The sequence below is a fragment of the Oryx dammah genome, unplaced genomic scaffold, assembly GCF_014754425.2.
Source record: "Oryx dammah isolate SB20612 unplaced genomic scaffold, SCBI_Odam_1.1 HiC_scaffold_5, whole genome shotgun sequence".
NCBI classification, from domain to species: domain Eukaryota; kingdom Metazoa; phylum Chordata; class Mammalia; order Artiodactyla; family Bovidae; genus Oryx; species Oryx dammah.
The window spans coordinates 68,189,087-68,208,214 of record NW_024070189.1 but is presented as its reverse complement, the minus strand read 5'-3'; the positions used below and the strand labels follow the sequence as shown (position 1 = coordinate 68,208,214).

Sequence of the window (19,128 nt, the reverse complement as noted above, 5' to 3'; positions counted from 1 at the left end):
TTGGGGGAAAGTAGTTACTAGATTTCCTTTAGGTGTTTCTGAAAGTGTTTGTTTTGGCATTTTTCCTTCATCTATCAAGTGGATTTTTAAAAATCAATAATAGATGGCCCCAAATCAATTTATTTAATTTATAGAGAAGATTTTATATCATTCAATATTTTAAATAATTATCACAGTACATACTGTCTTTGGAATCTGAGGTGAGAGAAAGTCTGATTATTAACTTTCTATATGCTATTTCAGATGCCTCCTTTACATATACTTCCCTCTTGTCAGGATTTTGCAGTTAACCATGGGAGACATTTTATGTATAAATATTATTTTATATATGCAGATAATTTTAGATATATCTGAGATATTTATTATTTCTCTTTCTAGACTGATACAATTATTATATATGCATTTCTTTTTGTGATCATATTTCAGGGTAATTTAAGTAAGAAATAGAAAAGTAGCTATACATGAATTCTTGTATTCTTAATGACATATTTATAAATTATTACAAGCTTTTCTCAAACTGCGTAATGTTTCTCGCTTACTCACCTTTTCTCATTGCTAACCTAATATCCTTATTATTTCTTAGCATAAGAGCCTGTTATTAACACATGTTTGTTTCAGTCTACTTTTTCTACATCTCTCCCAGTTCCTCAGGTGGAATTCCTGGCAGTCGTGCACAGCCATGATAGAGAATAGCTGTAAACTTTAGGTGGAGAAAATCAGTTTGGCTTATATTTAGAGTTTCAGAAAATATCAGTGTGTTGTATCCATAGTAAAGATACACAACAAATGTTAGGAACATTCACTATACTTTTTTGTAATTTTATTAAATATTTTAAAAGCACAGAGCTAATAACATATTATTTGCTCTGGAAATACACAAAAGTCAGGCTTGTTTCAGAAAATAAAAGGCAAAATTTAAATTCATTAGCTTTGAATTAATCATTTTATCATGATATTTGATTCAAAGTTTATGTCAGTGTTAAGTTTATATTTAATTCATTCTCAAACTTTTCCTTATGTCTGATTATTTTTTCCTTAATTCATTAAATATCTTCCACATTCACAGGAATAATCAACAATAATGGATTAGAATTATGGGGCTTCCCTAGTAGCTCAGTTGGTAAAGAATCTGCCTGCAATGCGAGACCTGGTTAGATTCCTGGGTGGGGAATATCCCCTATGGAAGGAAATGGCAACCCACTCCAGTATTCTTGCCTGAAGAATCCTTTGGACAGAGAAGCCTGGCAGGCCACAGTCCATGGTGCTGCAAGAGTTGCACGCAACTTAGTGACTAAACGAAGACAAATTGATTAGAAAGGCTATAAATGTTATCATTCTCTTCATGCCAGTTCACAGCCAATAAAAATTCAAAATAGAGAAACACAATAAACATTTAACATTATAGAATATTTAACCAAATTTTTATTACTTATATAGAGTGAATTGAGTAGAAGACTAGGTTTATAACAAGAAAACAAAGCTTCAGTGTATCCCCTTGAAAATATTTTAAAAGGAAGGAAATAATTTATGTTGGCAAATCACCTAAATTTTTATCTCATTTCTATTATCAAAGTATGTTGAATTTTACATTATGTAAAACCTTTATTTTTATTTTGTAATTTGTCAAGTCTCTATAGTTTAATAAACAGATTCAGTGTATTGACTAAAGGAAGATATATTCCCTAAGGTGATTCAAGAACATTTTCTCACATGTTATAATCATCACCTTTTTCTCTTAAGGAAAGTCAATATCATACATGTAATTCTCAGATATGGTCTGCTTTTATATTTTTATTTAAGTCATGAAAACAGGAAATGAAAGTGTCAAAACAGATTTTATACTTCTTGGTTTTTTCCAATATGGCCCAATGGACACCGTTCTCTTTGTTGCCATTGCTATCCTGTTTTCTGTGGCTCTGATGGGGAATATCATACTGATTCTTCTCATTCAACTGGACACCAGACTCCACACTCCAATGTACTTCCTACTCAGTCAACTCTCTTTCATTGACATGATGTACATCTCTACCACTGTGCCCAAAATGGCAACTAACTTTCTGTCCAATAGTAAGACCATTACATTTTTAGGTTGCGAGATTCAAGCATTTGTGTTCTTGGTCCTTGGTGGAACTGAAGCTCTTCTTCTTGGTTTCATGTCTTATGATCGCTATGTAGCCATCTGTCACCCTTTACGTTACCCTGTACTCATGAGCAAGAAGATCTGTTGGTTCATGATCACATGTGCATGGACCAGTTGTTCTATCAACTCTTTAATACATACCCTGTATGTATTTCAACTCCCCTTCTGTAGATCTCGACTTATTAATCACTTTTTCTGTGAAGTTCCATCCATATTGCCGTTAGTGTGTCAGGACACTTCTCAGTATGAACATACAATACTCCTGAGTGGACTTGTTATTCTGTTGTTACCTTTCATGGCCATTTTAGCTTCCTATGCCTGTGTACTTACTGTGGTATCCCAGATGAGTTCAGGAAGAGGGCAGACAAAAGCTATCTCCACTTGTTCCTCTCACCTGACTGTGGCAAGCCTGTTCTATGTAACCACTCTCTCCACCTATACAAGGCCACACTCCTTGCATTCCCTGGAAGAGGACAAGATAGTAGCTGTGTTTTATACCATTATTACCCCTCTTCTGAACCCATTTATCTACAGCCTGAGGAATAAAGAAGTTATAAGGGCCTTGAGGAGAGTATGTGTGCAGAAAATATGACTGTAGGAATTCCTTATTGAATGAGACAATAACATAAAAAAAGCTGTGCTTAAAATATTGTCTTGGAATATGTCAATGATAATAAAAACTGCCTAGTAATATATGAAACCTAAGAAAGGTTTATGAAGGAAAAAAGTGATAAGAATCTTTATTACTCCTGATATCAGAATTGTCTTGAGCATTGTTATTATAACTAGACGTATTTTCAATATAGATGCTTGAGAAACACTGTATTGTCCAACTTATTTAATTTTGAACACAATAAAATATAACCTTTTTAATCCAATGTTTTCATATTATGAATATTTTGAATGGGACATTTAAAACCTGCTATCCAAAGCATGGAGTTCCCAGATAATTCAGTGGCAAAACAATCTGCCTGCCGATGCAAGGATATGCAGATGTGGGTTCCATCCCAAGGTTGGTAAGATCCGTTGGAGGAGGAAATGACAACCCACTTCAGTATTCTTGGCTGGAGAATCCCATACACAGAGGAGCATGGCAGGCTACAGTCAATAGCGTCGCCAAAGACAGACATGCTGACAGACCCAGCACATATTTAAAGCATATGGAATATACTTTTTCCTAATATACCTTTAAGAGACTCTATAAGTGAAAATTTTTATACAAGGCAAGTTATATAATCCAATCATTCAACATATTTTTAGTGATTTAACAATATGTGTGTCACTGGTGATAACTGAATAATCAAAAATGAACACTGACATATCTCTGAAATCATCTAATTTCAAATTTCAGTATGATTGAGCATTCAATGCATGAAATAAATATTGCATTATATCAAAAGTTATAGCTGTTATAAAAACAAATAAGTAGGGAATTTTGGTAGGGAATTTGCCATCTTCTATAAAATTGTCTTGAAAACAGAAACTGGTATTTGATCAAACATTGAAGGGAGATGAGAAAATAAGCCAATTGCATATCTTGTGATGTGTTTCCTAGGAGAGGAAGAAGTGAAGAGGCAGGGAAAATGGTAAAGTAACAGTAGATCAAGGTGTAAATTACTGAGCTGTAGAAAATGAGTGATAAATGGACACATAATTTGTAATAAAATGTAGATTGGTATAAAACTGGCATTAAAGAAGATAAAAAAGATTGCTGGGTTTTGCAGAGAAGATTGAAATCAGCTATTAGTCCACTGCAGCCATCTCATTGTGATAAAATAATATTTTGTACTGAAGTGGTATTAGTGCAGGAACATGAATTAGCCAGACTACACTGACAAAACCTTGTGAAATTTGAGGAAATTATAAGGTTTCAGAACTAAGCCAAGGTCATGGACTGCACAACTGGAACACTGGAATTATCAAAAACATAGTTCAAGAAAACCAAAGCAGAAACTTTGGATTCTTTTTCACCTTAGATGTTAGCTCTTTGGGCTTCCTATGTAGCTCAGTTGGCAAAGCATCTGCCCAATGCAGGAGACCTGGGTTCAATTCTTAGGTAAGAAAGCTCCCCTGAAGAAGGAAATGGCAACCCGCTCCAGTATTCTTGCCTGGAAAATCCCATGAAGCCTGGCAGGCTACAGTTCATGGGATCGCAAGAGTCAGAAATGACTTAGCACTCGTTTTCTTTCTTTTGTCCCAGTAGTGGTAACATTATTATAACTTCCATTCCCTCTGAGTGAAAGCTTTTATTAACAGAATCAAATAATAACTTCTCCTTTGTGTCTGGTGCATTTGCTCAATGTGTTTATAAGATCCATTTTTTAATATACCTAAATAATGTAATTATTTTTATTTCCAAGTAGCATTCTACTGTATGAATATACCATGATTGCTTTTATCTGATATAGATGTTTGCTATTGTGAGTAAAATTGGTAAAAATTTCCTGTACAAGACACTGAATTGTGCATATAAGTACTACTATATCATAGGCTCCTTCATAACACTTCCACAATGTCACAGTTATCATTATATCTTTGAGATGAGAAAAGTTAAGATCTACTCTCTGAACAACTATTAATTACACAACACAATGTTTTTAACTATAATAAGCATTATGCATATTAGATGTCAGAACTTATTCATCTTCTAACTGGAGGTTTGTACACTTTGAGAAACATCTCTCCATTTTAAGAACCTCCCAATCCATGATTCCCACTATTGTAACTTCTGTTTCTATAAATATGGCTTTTTCATATACCACATATGATTAATTATATAGTATTTGTCTTCCCCTGTGTGACTTTTCTCACTTAGCATGATCCCTTCAGGCTACTTTAATATCATCCCAATGGCAGGATTTCCTTTTTATTTATGGCAGAAAATATTTCCTTGCATATTTCTACCACAATTTCCTTATCTATTCTTCTCTCCAGAAACACTTAAATTATTCCCATACCTTGGTAATTGTTTATAATGATGCAAAAAGCATGTAGTGCAGATATCTCTTCAGTATCCTATCTTAATTGATTTTGAATTATTGCCAGAAATGGGATTGCTATGTTGTATAGAAGTTCCATTTTTAATATTCTGAAGAACTTCCATATATATATATATATATATATATTTAGTGATTGTTACCAAAATATACTCTCAATGACAGGACACAATGGTTCCTTCTTATCCACATTCTCAGCACTGATTACATTTTGTCTTCTTGATGATAGCATTCTGACATGAATGAGATGGTATGCCATTTTAGTTTTGATTTGTATTACCCTGACAATTAGCAATATTGAGCATCTTTTTTTATGTACCAGATGCCCTTCACATATATTCTCTGGGAAAATTAGATTCTGGTCTTCTGTTCAAATTTAATTGGAGTAATTTTTGGTATTGCTAAGTCGCTTCAGTCGTGTCTGACTCTGTGCGACCCCACAGATGGCAGCCCACCAGGCTCCACCATCCCTGGGATTCTTCAGGCAAGAACACTGGAGTGGGTTGCCATTTCCTTCTCCAGTGTATGAAAGTGAAAAATGAAAGTGAAGTCGCTCAGTAAGTGTCCGACTCTTCGTGACCCCATGGACTACAGCCTACCAGGCTCCTCCGTCCACTGGATTTTCCAGGCAAGAGTATTGGAGTGGATTGCCATTGCCTTCTCCAATTTTTTTTTTTTTTGGTATTAAGTTGTATGAATTCTTTATGTGTTTTAACTCCTTATCAGTTATATGATTTACAAATAAACCTTTTTCCAGTCTGTAAATTATCTTTTACTTTGTTGATACTTTGTCGTGCAGAAGTTTTTAGTCTGAACATATCTTGCGAGACAAGTTTACTGATGATTAAATAACTCCCATGGCTTTTTATTTATTTATTTTTGTCTTGGGAAAACCTTTATTTCTCCTTTATATATGAAAGAGAATTTTGCTGGATAAGGTATTCATGGCTAGAAATTTTAATCTTTAATCTTTAAAATTGAGAACTTTGGTGCTTATTACACATACAGTTTTTAATTAGAAATCTGACATTCTCTTCATACTAAGTCAAACAAGTGGGGGAATCAAAGTGTCATAAAATTTTATGGCTCGCTTGGGGCTGGTACGCGGGGATGACCCAGAGAGATGTTGTGGGGAGGGGGAGTGGGAGGGGGGTTCAGGTTTGGGAATGCATGTCCACTCGTGGTGGATTCATGTCAATGTATGGCAAAACCAATACAGAATTGTAAAGTAAAATAATAAATAAATAAATTTAAAATTAAAAAAAATAAAAAATAAATTAGGCAAAAATTCATCTGTTTTCTAAAATAAATGTATATTTATAACAAACTAGACAAAAGATCATTATACAGTCCAGATGTTTTTGAACTTCACTGCTCATTAGAAACTTACTTGGAGCTCTGGAGAAAAAAAAGCAATACGTCAGCATTTGTATTTTTCAAAAACCTTCAAGGTAATTCTGATATGCATCTGAATTTTATAAAAATGATTACAGGTTTTTCCATTAAATGGTAGTGTTGGTGATACAGAGTTCTATTATTTTTCTGTTGACCAATCATTATACAAAGGTATTAAGTAAGTGAGCAATAGTTACATAATCACAGTGGTAAAAGATTTTAATCGTTTTTCACAATCAATAGTTAGACAAAAATAAAAATTAAAATTGCAAACCACAACACGATCATGATTAACTTAACAATATAAAATAATTATATACAATTTGGAGAGTCAAGCAGAGTGATGTGGTAAGTGGAACTACATACATGTACATGTTTTCCTCCACACCCCTCCCCTGTCTATGTCTTTTAGTTAGTGCATTTAATCCATTTACATTTAAGGCAATTATTGATATGTATGATCCTATTACTGTTTTCTTAATTATTTTGGGTTTCTTTTCTGTAGGTCTCTTCCTTCTCTTGCCTAGAGAATTTCCTTTAGTGTTTGTTGTAAAGCCATAATAGCTACTTTTAATTGCAATTTATCTTGAATATTTTAGCTGAGAATAATTATTAACTGATTTTTGTGATACTAATATCTCATTATTTTTTATACTTTGTAGGTATGTGTTCCACTTTCAACTTTGAAGTAGCAGAGTGTCTTAAATAAACTTTTATGTCTTTGATTCTTAGAATTCACTAAGCTGGCTCTCAGAAACCCTCTTAAGTATGCCAGAGGGTGGCAATATTGTGAATTGGTAGTTTCTTTCTTGCCTATTAAATATGGTCTACTATGTGAGAATGTTTCCATTCTTCTGAGGCCCACTCTCCAGGTAGCACTCTGGAATGCACACAATGGGGTGAGCAGCAGAGTGGTGGGACATGTGGGTTTATTATTTTGGGTTTTGGGGGTATTGATTGGATCAATGAAGCAATCTTCAAGTAGGGTACTCTCAAAGGCTGTGTATTCAAGGAGGCCTATCCTTGAATAATCTTCCATGAGATAATTACATATGATAAAACACTACATTTGACAAAATATGTGAAAATATATCTCTGAGACTCTACATGAAGCTAAGGACCCACTTCATACACTGAGTATCATCAATAAATTTAAATAAATGCATTCTTATCTTATGAAATATGCCCAATAGAAAGCTGATTGAGAGTCTTTGACCTTCATTGCAAAATATGCTTCATTAAATCATTTTTAGCATCCAGATATATGGAAATATATAGATATATATTTTTCAAGATAAATACTATATAATTAATCATATGTGGCAAGACTTCTACGGTGACTCAGACAGTAAAGCGTCTGCCTACAATGCAGGAGACCTGGGTTCAATCCCTGGGTTGGGAAGATCTCCTAGAGAAGGGAATGGCAACCCACTCCAATATTCTTGCCTGGAAAACCCCAGGGAGAAAGGAGCCTGGTAGGGTACAGTCCATGGGGTCGCAAAGAGTTGAACAAGACTGAGCAACTTCACTTTCACTATATGGAAATAAGTTTGATTTTTGCACTGTTTTTCTTCTTTTCTATTTACATATTGTTTATTTATACTGTTATTGTTAGGTAAATTAGAGATTTTATGATGGGACATAAGAATCAGACTTTCAGCAGTGGCCTCACTCTTTTTTAATTGGAATATAGTTGATTACAATATTGTGTTAGTTTCAGGTGTACAACAAAATGATTCAGTTATACTCACACATACATACACATACAGACAAACCTAAGTCATACTACCAATATTCCAAGCAAGGATGTACTAGGCAATATTTCTGCACTATCCTCACTCCGCTAAAAGTAACTTTCTTCATTAAAATAGTAAAAAAAATTGCTCAGAACTTTAGTTTTTTATACTTCTATATTTACTACTAGAAGAAATTAAACAGTATATTATTCTGAGAAGAATATCAAGTTTGATATCTCTAAAAGGTGGAAGTTCATATTTCTAAAACCACAATATGCAGTTATAGTATGTTTGGGTTTTGTGAATATATGCCTCAAAAAATGTATTATTCCCTCTGACATACCCATTATGTTAACTCAAATCATGTATAAAAGCCAAAGGTGGCTCAAGGCCTTCAAATCTCTCCCATGCAAATTGTAAGAATTTGTAAGAATTAGTTTATAATACAATTAACATTTAAATAAATTGTGTAAGAAATGTGTTTCATAAAAGGTTACTTTATTTTATTTTATTTTATTTATTTTACAAGAAACGAATTGCCAGTCTAGGTTTGATACAGGATACAGGATGCTTGAGGCTGGTACACTGGGATGACCCAGAGAGATGATATGGGGAGGGTAGTGGGAGCGGGGTTCAGGGATGGGAACTCATGTACACCTGTGGTGGATTCATGTCAATGTATGGCAAAACCAATACATTTTTAAAATTTAAATTTATTTATTTTAATTGGAGGCTAATTACTTTACAATATTGTATTGGTTTTGCCATATATAGAAATTAGTACAATTATACTTAAGGATGGAAGAGTTGGACAGCTACCTAGGTTGTTATTGGAACTATTCATAATATGATCATTTTTAATTTAATGGAAAGAGTGCTGTATTCATCATGATGTCTATAATGATGATTATTGAATATGGATGAAAAAGGTGATTTGCTGAGGTACATAAGTGACTCGTATTATGTCAGAGAGAAGGTCATCCAAGAGAGTCAATATACGAACAAATATTTTCCAAGGAATATAGTTCTATTTAACTGCTGAGTGTGATGTTATTGTTTGTAAGTTGATTTGTTTTGTCTGTTTTTAAAATGAGAAATAGAACATTAACATGAGTTAGAATGAAAAATATTAACTCTTTAATAGAGTGCTGTCTCTTAACAATCTTTTTTGTTATGCCTACTCCATGTAGTAACTCATTTTTTTCTCTAAATAAATATGGAATTTTTACAACATTGAGTGTTTCCAAAATACTAATTTGCCTTGGATATCCTCACACATTAAAAAAAAAAAAAAAATCTTTGGAGTATAGTTGAAAGTGTTCTTTTTTTTTTTTTTGCTTTTGTTCCCACATCACTGTATAACTCTGAATACAAATCTTATTCCAAGTCTCTCCTTAGCTTTTACATCTTTCATAAAATTGTCCCCTGTTAGCTGCTTCCCATCCCTTTTCTCTCTTTCAGCCCTGGCACAGTGAGAAGTACTTCCCCCTGAAGGCAGTGAACACATGTGTATCTCTGTAACTTATCACTATGATCTGATTATCTATATCTCTCATAATAGATTTCTTGAGGAAAATGTTTATATAGATAATTTTGTGTTTCAGCACTAAATATTCTTCCAAATGCTAATATTTGGTAATTTGTAAATTACTGTGAATAGATAAATCAATGAATAAGTGAATAACTGACTGAGAATGTATTTTCTGAAAAAAATTAGTGAGTTACAATGTAAAGATGATTTGGAGTACTCTGAAAAACCAAACTTGAAATCTTTATTTTAAATTAGCTTTATGCCATGATAACACTACTTTGCTTTTGAGTTATACTTTTATAAAATTCTGCACAGATTCCTCCTTGACCTTATGGGGTAAAAGTGCTATTATGATCTTAATATGCCTAAAGGAAAGCACTCTGACATATTCATTCATCTAATCAACTTTCTTCATGATATATGTGTTTAAACTACTATTTTATTTGACCAAATAGAAGAGGATATCTTTTGATGTTTCTTTTCACTGGTTGTGTGAAATTAAAGGGTTGAAATATGGATGTCAAGGATCCTTGACTATCTCCCAGTCTACCATTTGGGCTCAAGCCACCATGTGTAAATTCAGACTGCTTACCAAGTAGTAAGCATGGCCCTGCCCACCAGAACAAGACCCAGTTTCCCCCTCATTCAGTCTCTCCCAACAAGAAGCTTCCATAAGCCTCGTATCCTTCTCCATCATAGGGCAGACTGAACACCACAATCACAGAAAACTAAACAAGCTGATCACATGGACCACAGCTTTGTTTAGCTTAAAGAAACTATGAGCCATGCCATGTAGGGCCACCCATGATGGATGGGTCATGGTGGAAAGTTCTGACAAAATGTGGTCCACTGGAGAAGGGAATGGCAAACCACTTCAGTATTTCTGCCTTGAGAATGCTGTGAATGGCATGAAAAGGCAAAAAGATAGGACACTGAAAGATGAACTACCCAGGTCGGTAAGTGCCCAATATGCTACTGGAGATCAGTGGAGAAATAACTCCAGAAAGAATGAAGAGATGGAGCCAAAGCAAAAACAACACCCAGTTGTGGACGTGACTGGTGATAGAAGCAAAACCTGATGCTGTAAAGAGCAATATTGCATAGGAACCTGGAATGTTAGGTCCATGAATCAGGGCAAATTAGAAGTGCTCAAATAGGAGATGGCAAGAGTGAACATCAACATTTTAGGAATCAGTGAACTAAAATGGACTGGAATGGGTAAATTTAACTCAGATGACCATTATATCTACTACTGTGGGCAAGAATCCCTTAGAAGATATGGAGGAGTGGTCATAGTCAACAAGAGTCCAAAATGCAGTACTTGGATGCAATCTCAAAAAAAGACAGAATGATCTCTGTTCGTTTCCAAGGCAAATCATTCAATATCACAGTAATCCAAGTCTATGCCCCAACCAGTAATGCTGAAGAAGCTGAAATTAAATGGTTCTATGAGACCTACAAGACCTTTCAGAACTAACATCCAAAAAAGATGTCCTTTTCACTATAGGGGACTGGAATGCAAAAGTAAGAAGTCAAGAAACACCTGGAGTAACAGGCAAATGTTTCCTTGGAGTACAGAATGAAGCAGGGCAAAGGCTAATAGAGTTTTGCCAAGAGAATGTACTGGTCATAGCAAACATTCTCTTACAACAACACAAGAGAAGACTGCACATGGACATCGTCAGATGGTCAACACCAAAATCAGATTTATTATATTCTTTACAGCCAAAGGGGGAGAAGCTCTATACAGTGAGCAAAAACAAGACCCGGAGCTGACCGTGGCTCAGATCAAGAACTCCTTATAGCCAAATTCAGACTTAAATCGAAGAAAGTAGGGAAAGCCACTAGACCTTTATAATGATATAAATAAAATCCCTTATAATTATAGAGTGGAAGTGAGAAATAAATTCAAGGGATTAGATCTGATAGACAAAGTGCCTGAAGAAGTATGGACAGAGGTTCGTGGCACTGTACAGCTGTCAGAGATGAAGACTATCCCCAAGGAAAAGAAATGCAAAAAAGCAAAATGGTTGTTGGAGGACAGCCTACAAATACCTGAGAAAAGAAGAGAAGTGGAAAGCAAAGGAGAAAAGAAAAGATACACCCATTTGACTCTGGAGTTCCAAAGAATATCAAGGAAAGATAAGAAAGCCTTCCTCAGTGATAAATCCAAAGAAATAAAGGAAAACAACAGAATGGGAAAGACTAGAGATCACTTTAAGAAAATTAGAGATACCAAGGGAACATTTCATGCAAAGATGGGCTCGATAAAGGACAGAAATGGTAGGGGCCTAACAGAAGCAGAAGACATTAAGAGGAGGTGGCAAGAATACACAGAAGAACTATACAAAAAAGATCTTCATGACCCAGATAACCACGATGGTATGATCACTCACCTAGAACCAGACATCCTGGAATGTGAAGTTAAGTGGGCCTTAGGAATCATTGCTATGAACAAAGCTAGTGGAGGTGATGGGATTCCAGTTGAGCTATTTCAAATCCTAAAAGATGATGCTGTGAATGTGCTGCACTCAATATGCCAGCAAATTTGGAAAACTAAACATTGGCCACAGGACAAGAAAATGTCAGTTTTCATTTCAATCCTAAAGAAAGGCAATACCAAAGAATGCTCAAACTACTACACAGTTGCAGTCATCTTATGCTAGTAGAGTAATGCTCAAAATTCTCCAAGCCAGACTTCAACAGTACTTGAACCATGAACTTCCAGATGTTCAAGCTGGTTTTAGAAAAGAGAGAGGAACCAGAGATCAAATTGCCAACATCTGCTGGATCATCGAAAAAGCAAAAGAGTTCCAGAAAATATATATATTTCTGCTTTACTGACTATGCCAAAACCCTTGACTGTGTAGACCACAACAAAATGTGGAAAACTGTTAAAGATTTGGGAACACCAAACCACCTGACCTGCCTCTTGAGAAATCTGTATGCAGATCAGGAAGCAAAAGTTAGAACTGGACATGGAACAACAGACTGGTTCCAGATAGGAAAAGGAGTATGTCAAGGCTGTATATAGTCACCTTGCTTATTTCACTTATATGCAGAGTACATCATGAGAAACGCTGGGCTGGAAGAAGCATAAGCTGGAATCAAGATTGCCAGGAGAAATATCAATAACCTCAGATATGCAGATGACACCACCCTCATGGCAGAAAATGAAGAGGAACCTAAAAGCCTCTTGATGAATGTGAAAGAGGAGAGTGAAAAAGTTGGCTTAAAGCTCAACATTCAGAAAACGAAGATCATGGCATCTGATCCCACCACTTCATTGGAAATAGATGGGGAAACGGTGGAAACAGTGTCAGACTTTATTTTTGGGGGCTCGAAAATCACTGCAGATGGTGACTGCAGCCATGAAATTAAAAAATGCTTACTCCCTGGAAGGAAAGTTATGACCAACCTAAACAGCATATTGTAAAGCAGAGACATTACTTTGCCACTTTCTTTCACTCCTCTTTCACTTTCATCAAGAGGCTTTTTAGCTCCTCTTCACTTTCTGCCATAAGGGTGGTGTCATCTGCATATCTGAGGTTATTAATATTTCTCCCGGCAATCTTGATTCCAGCTTGTGTTTCTTCCAGTCCAGCGTTTCTCTAATGTACTTTGCATATAAGTTAAATAAGCAGGGTGACAATATACAGCCTTGACATACTCCTTTTCCCATTTGGAACCAGTCTGTTGTTCCATGTCCAGTTCTAACTGTTGCTTCCTGAACTGCATACAGATTTCTCAAGAGGCAGGTTAGGTGGTCTGGTATTCCCATCTCTTTCAGAATTTTCCACAGTTTATTGTGATCCACACAGTCAAAGGCTTTGGCATAGTCAATAAAGCAGAAATAGATGTTTTTCTCGAACTCTCTTGCTTTTTCCATGATCCAGCGGATGTTGGCAATTTGATCTCTGGTTCCTCTGCCTTTTCTAAAACCAGCTTGAACATCAGGGAGTTCATGGTTCACGTATTGCTGAAGCCTGGCTTGGAGAATTTTGAGCATTACTTTACTAGCATGTGAGATGAGTGCAATTGTGTGGTAGTTTGAGCATTCTCTGGCATTGCCTTTCTTTGGGATTGGGAAGAAAACTGACCTTTTCCAGTCCTGTGGCCACTGCTGAGTTTTCCAAATTTGCTGGCATATTGAGTGCAGCACTTTCACAGCATCATCTGGTTTTTCCAGTGGTCATGTATGGATGTGAGAGTTGGACTGTGAAGAAAGCTGAGCGCCGAAGAATTGATGTTTTTGAACTGTGGTGTTGGAGAAGACTCTTGAGAGTCCCTTGGACTGCAAGGAGATCCAACCAGTCCATTCTAAAGGAGAGCAGTCCTGGGTATTCTTTGGAAGGAATGATGCTGAAGCTTAAACTCCAGTACTTTGGCCCACCTCATGCAAAGAGTTGACTCATTGGAAAAGACTCTGATGCTGGGAGGGATTGGGGGTGGGAGGAAAAGGGGACGACTGAGGATGAGATGGCTGGATGGCATCACTGACTTGATGGACATAAGTTTGAGTGAACTTCTGGAGTTGGTGATGGACAGGGAGGCCTGGAGTGCTTGGATTCATGGGGTCGCAAAGAGTCAGACACGACTGAGCGACTGAACTGAACTGAACTGAACAAGTCTCAAGTTACCCTTAAAGTGAAGCCCAACCCCTCCAGCCCCTAGGACATTTTACAATCCTAGTTCCCATCCAAAATCCAGCATAAGGCAGAAAGGGATGAGAGTAACAGCCATCTATTTTTATAGTTTTTTTTTCTTCTCATTACACTGGGCTAGGAAGAAAGAAGTCATGAGGTTAGAGAATTGTGCTACTCTATTGTCTCTACTTTGAAACAAATTGTGAACTTTTTTTTGTTTAGTCAAGATTTACTTTTTTTTTATTTTTACTTTATTTTGCTTTACAATACTGTATTGATTTTGCCATACATTAATTGTAAGTTCTCTGATTCTGTGTCAGAAAAAGTTGACTCCTGTTTGTGAAGACCAGGGTGTGGTAGGAGACCATGGTGACTGAAGGTCAGAGTATGGTAGGAGAAATGCAGGGAACAGGCATGGACTTAACTGTGGAAGGTTCATGTTCCAGGGCTCCCAACTGGATGCATGAGGATCTTCTATGTAGATCATATGTGGGGGAGTCCACGACAGCTCCTCGAAGTGATCAGGGATGGCACAGGCAGGATGCTGGTACACAGGTGGTGAGAGGGCAGCCACTTCTGCACCAGGAGGACATGAGAGAGAAAAAAAGATGCACAAGAGAAACACGAAGACATCACACACCCTCCTCCTGAATCTGCATGTCACTTAGTCTGGCCCAGGGGCCATGTCTATTCTAAACCAAGCTATAAGAAAAGTCTCTTGTTGCTTTGGGGATAAAGAGGATAAATAGAGAGGGATATGTAGATGCTCAGACCTTGAAGTCTTCTGTGCAGTGTGCAGGGGGGAGCCTGTGGGCAGAGACCAGTCATTTAATGCTGTCCTGCTATGGATACAGTGCAACATCCGGGCCAGGGGATACCACTTACTCAAGAAACATGAAGATGAATATAAGAGACAAACCTGAAAAGTCCTTTATCTCCAACCTATGTCCAAAGATCCTGTGAAGGGTCCCTCCATAAGGACATGGCAAAGGTTCACTTCTTGGTTTCTGGTTGACTTCACGAATGGTCCAATATAAGTCGTGCATGTTTATGAGCATCTGGAGACATTTTCTCTTGCTCTTAATTATGCCCCTTTGCTTGAGATGCCCGGCAATTATTTTTGATGCTGCATGAAAATTCTTCTTTAATGCTTCACTTTCAAGGAGTTCCCATTCTTCTAGGAAACTCCTAATTTCGTGGTCATCCCAAGCTTTGACACCCTGGTCTGTAAAGGAGAGAGTGTTATAAAGGTGCTTTGTAATAACTCACAGGCATGTTGAAGGGTTTCTTAGAGACCCTGCCTCTGCACTGATAGGTCCAACCAGGACACTGAAACAGTTCAGAAAGTATCTGAGAGCCTGAGGTTATTCCAGTTGCATAACTTCATTTCAGAGAATATTGACAGGGCTATAGTGGGTCATTTACTATCTGGGAGAAATCTGCTGATCAGGGGTTCACTTCCCATTCCTTAATGGGGCTTTTCCCTGCCTCCAGTCCTCAGGGCTGGGGGCAGGAGTAGAGAGTTCCCAGGATTATGGGAAGCCCTATCATCCCTGGGGCCTGTAATACCGGGAAGATGAAAGAGGAGAGATAGAAAGTTTTCTCTAAATATGACTAAGAGCATCATACCTGAGGGCACTTCTGCTCCCTGAGTTTCTTTTACTTTCTCTACATCCTGGAGGTGGCTAGTAATTTCAGTCTGAATTGTCACTTTCTAACAGAAAATAAAAGATGAACATTGACACAGTAAGTAATCTCTAACCATTTATTTGTGATTGCTTAAGTAATTAGCCAATCACTAAAAATCAAGCAATCTTAAATCTTAAGAGCAGATCTAGAAAACATTCTACAATAACAGAAAACATCAGTTTCAAACTATTAACTGATGAGTTATTTCAAAACTGAGCAGAGTGCTCTCTTTCTTTTACACTTGCTTTGAACCAGAAAAAAAGCCAGAGGAACTACTGAACAAAAGGTTTTGATTCATGAGACAACAGGAACACAAGACAGTGGTTTGAAAGAAAAAAAAAAAGTGAAGGGGGCCTGCAAGGGCAACCCAGAATGCCTCAGGGTGTCTAGACCTTAGAGCAAGGAGATGGGTACAAATAGTGCCTAGGTGTCCAAGCTGAGGTCTTGGATTAGTGAGTGATGTTGGTTATCATGTATCAGAATGTAAAGATATGACAAGCAAAAAGAGCAGGGGAGAGACAGAGGCATAGAGACAGAGAGACAAAGGGAACTCTGAAGATTTACCAGGAGGTTTGCTGTCCAAAACCACATGAACCCTTTGTGGGTAGGAAGTGCCTAGAGTAGGTAAGAATCTCTGGAAAGGAGTAGGCTGGGAAATTGCTGGGATCAATCAGGCCAAGCAGAATCTTCATCCCCGTGACAAGAGTGAAAATAATCCTAATCCAAAGATTTCCATACATAGACTGCTCAAAAATGATATTGCCTCACTAGTGGTACAAAATTAGCCAGACCGAAGTCTGTTCTGGTGTCTTTACTAACAAAGATTTGCAGTTTGCAAAAGTCTCACACTTTTGATGTAGCTTTTCTGTTACCAGAACAGAGCCCAACAATAGCTCAAGGAGTACAGAATACCTAGAGCCCTAAAATAAGCATACAAATTTCCCAGTTAGAATTACCTGGCATGCAACAAAACAAACGCAGTTTCCCACACGCAGAAAAATTGATCCATAGACTCAGAAATAATACAGAAGGCAGAATTAGTAGAGGAAGATTTATAACAATGACTAGAAATAAACTCCCTGTGATCAAGCATGGAGAGGAAACAGTAGCATAAGAGATAATAGGAAGATATAAGCAGCCTGTGGAACTTCTACAGATAAGAAATACTCTACCAGGAGGAGAAGAAGGAGAAGGGGACAACAGAGGATAAGATGGTTGGATGGCATCACTGACTTGATGGACATGAGCTGGAGCAAGCCAAGAGATGGAAATGGACAAGGAAGCCTGGTATGCTGCAGTCCATGGGGTCACAAAGAGTCAGACACAACTGAGGGACTGAAATGAACTGAGCTGAACATGAAATTTCAAAGTAGACACATATTCTCATTAAAACCAGAAATTTGTGAGAAAGATCCATCAAATTGTTCAGAACATCTCTGAAGGTCATAGACCCAGGGGCCACAGTTGTGGGTTCTTAATCCTAGTTTTAAAGTTACAGTGAATATATGCAAAGAAAAGAGAAGGTTGTGAACATATCCCTTCGGACTGAAAGTACTTATGAAATAAAAAGACAAATAATCCAGCCAGACACCCATGGATACACAGGAATCAAGTTTCCTTCAACCTACCTCCATTAGTATTCTGAAATTCCTCTGTAGCCAAAATGTTTAATCCAGGAAATGAAGAGAGCTGGCACTTACTCTACCTTGCTGGAATTCACAAGATCAGGTGATCTCCTGAAATATGTCTGGTACTAGCAGTCTCTGAAGCCCTTGAAAGGTACAACAGCTGTTATATACCTTGGAAGTGATTGAGTCAGACCCACCCAATATACTCCCTTTGGATTAACTGAAGATAATTTAATTTAGTTTTTTTTTTTTATTCCAACTGCAAAAACCCCATTAATGAAGCACATAGAATGCAGTTTGATTGGATAACTAGGATAGGATTAACTTGAGATTAATAATGAACTCTAGTACAGATTCCAAGGATCCCTAGCCCCATCAAAGGCAAAGAGAGAAGTTGTGACATTCCCATAACTGAAGGACCCTACCCTCCATGAGTTACAGTTAAGAGGCCAGGGAATTGAGTTTGGGATGAGGACTATGAAGCTCAAATAGAGGGTGGTTTCAAGGGAGGGTTAAGGGAAGACCCCAGGTTTCAGATGGTGGGAGTGGTCATAGATGGTAGAGATGCATGTGGGGTAACTCATAAAGTACTTAGTTTGAAAGAAAGGTTTAGGGAGAGGAAGAGATTGGGGAGAACAGAGCTTTTCTCTTTATAAGGTCATTTTTCAAAGAAATTTGTGTATGGTGAAGGAAGAACACAGGAGGGAAGTATGTAGTTTTCACTGGTGTCTGATTCTTCTGTGACCCCATGAACTTTAGCCTGCTAGGCTCCTCTGTCCATGGAATTTTACAGGCAAGAATGCTGAGTAGGTTGTCATTTCCTTCTCCAGGGGATCTTCCTGACCCAAAGTTCAAACCTGCATCTCTTGAATTGGAAAGCAGATTCTTTACCACTGAGCCACCTGGAAAGCCCCAAGACTATGTTATACATGTTACATCATTTCAGTCGTGTCCTCCTTTTGGGGGACCTTATGGACCAGTACTCTTGCCTGGAAAATCCCATGGACGGAGGAGCCTGGTAGGCTGCAGTCCATGGGGTTGCTAAGAGTCGGACACGACTGAGCGACTTCACTTTCACTTTTCACTTTCATGCACTGGAGAAGGAAATGGCAACCCACTCCAGTGTTCTTGCCTGGAGAATCCCAGGGATAGGGGAGCCTGGTGGGCTGCCATCTATGGGGTCGCACAGAGTCGGACACGACTGAAGCAACTTAGCAGCAGCAGCAGCATGGACTGTAAACTGCCAGGCTCCTCTGTTCACGGGATTCTCCAGGCCAGAATACTGGAGTGGGTTTCCATGCCCTCCTCCAGGGGGTCTTCCCAATCCAGGGATTGAACCCACTTCTCTTGTGTGTCTTGCACTGGCA

General features: G+C 37.5%; 1 protein-coding gene across 1 annotated transcript; it reads left to right on the top strand.

The window, feature by feature from the left end:
• Positions 1 to 1,757: 1,757 nt before the first annotated feature.
• On the top strand, positions 1,758 to 2,732 carry LOC120864513 (olfactory receptor 2AK2). Its single transcript, XM_040241583.1, is given in 1 exon segment — positions 1,758 to 2,732. A coding segment is annotated over 1 exon segment (975 nt).
• Positions 2,733 to 19,128: the final 16,396 nt, after the last annotated feature.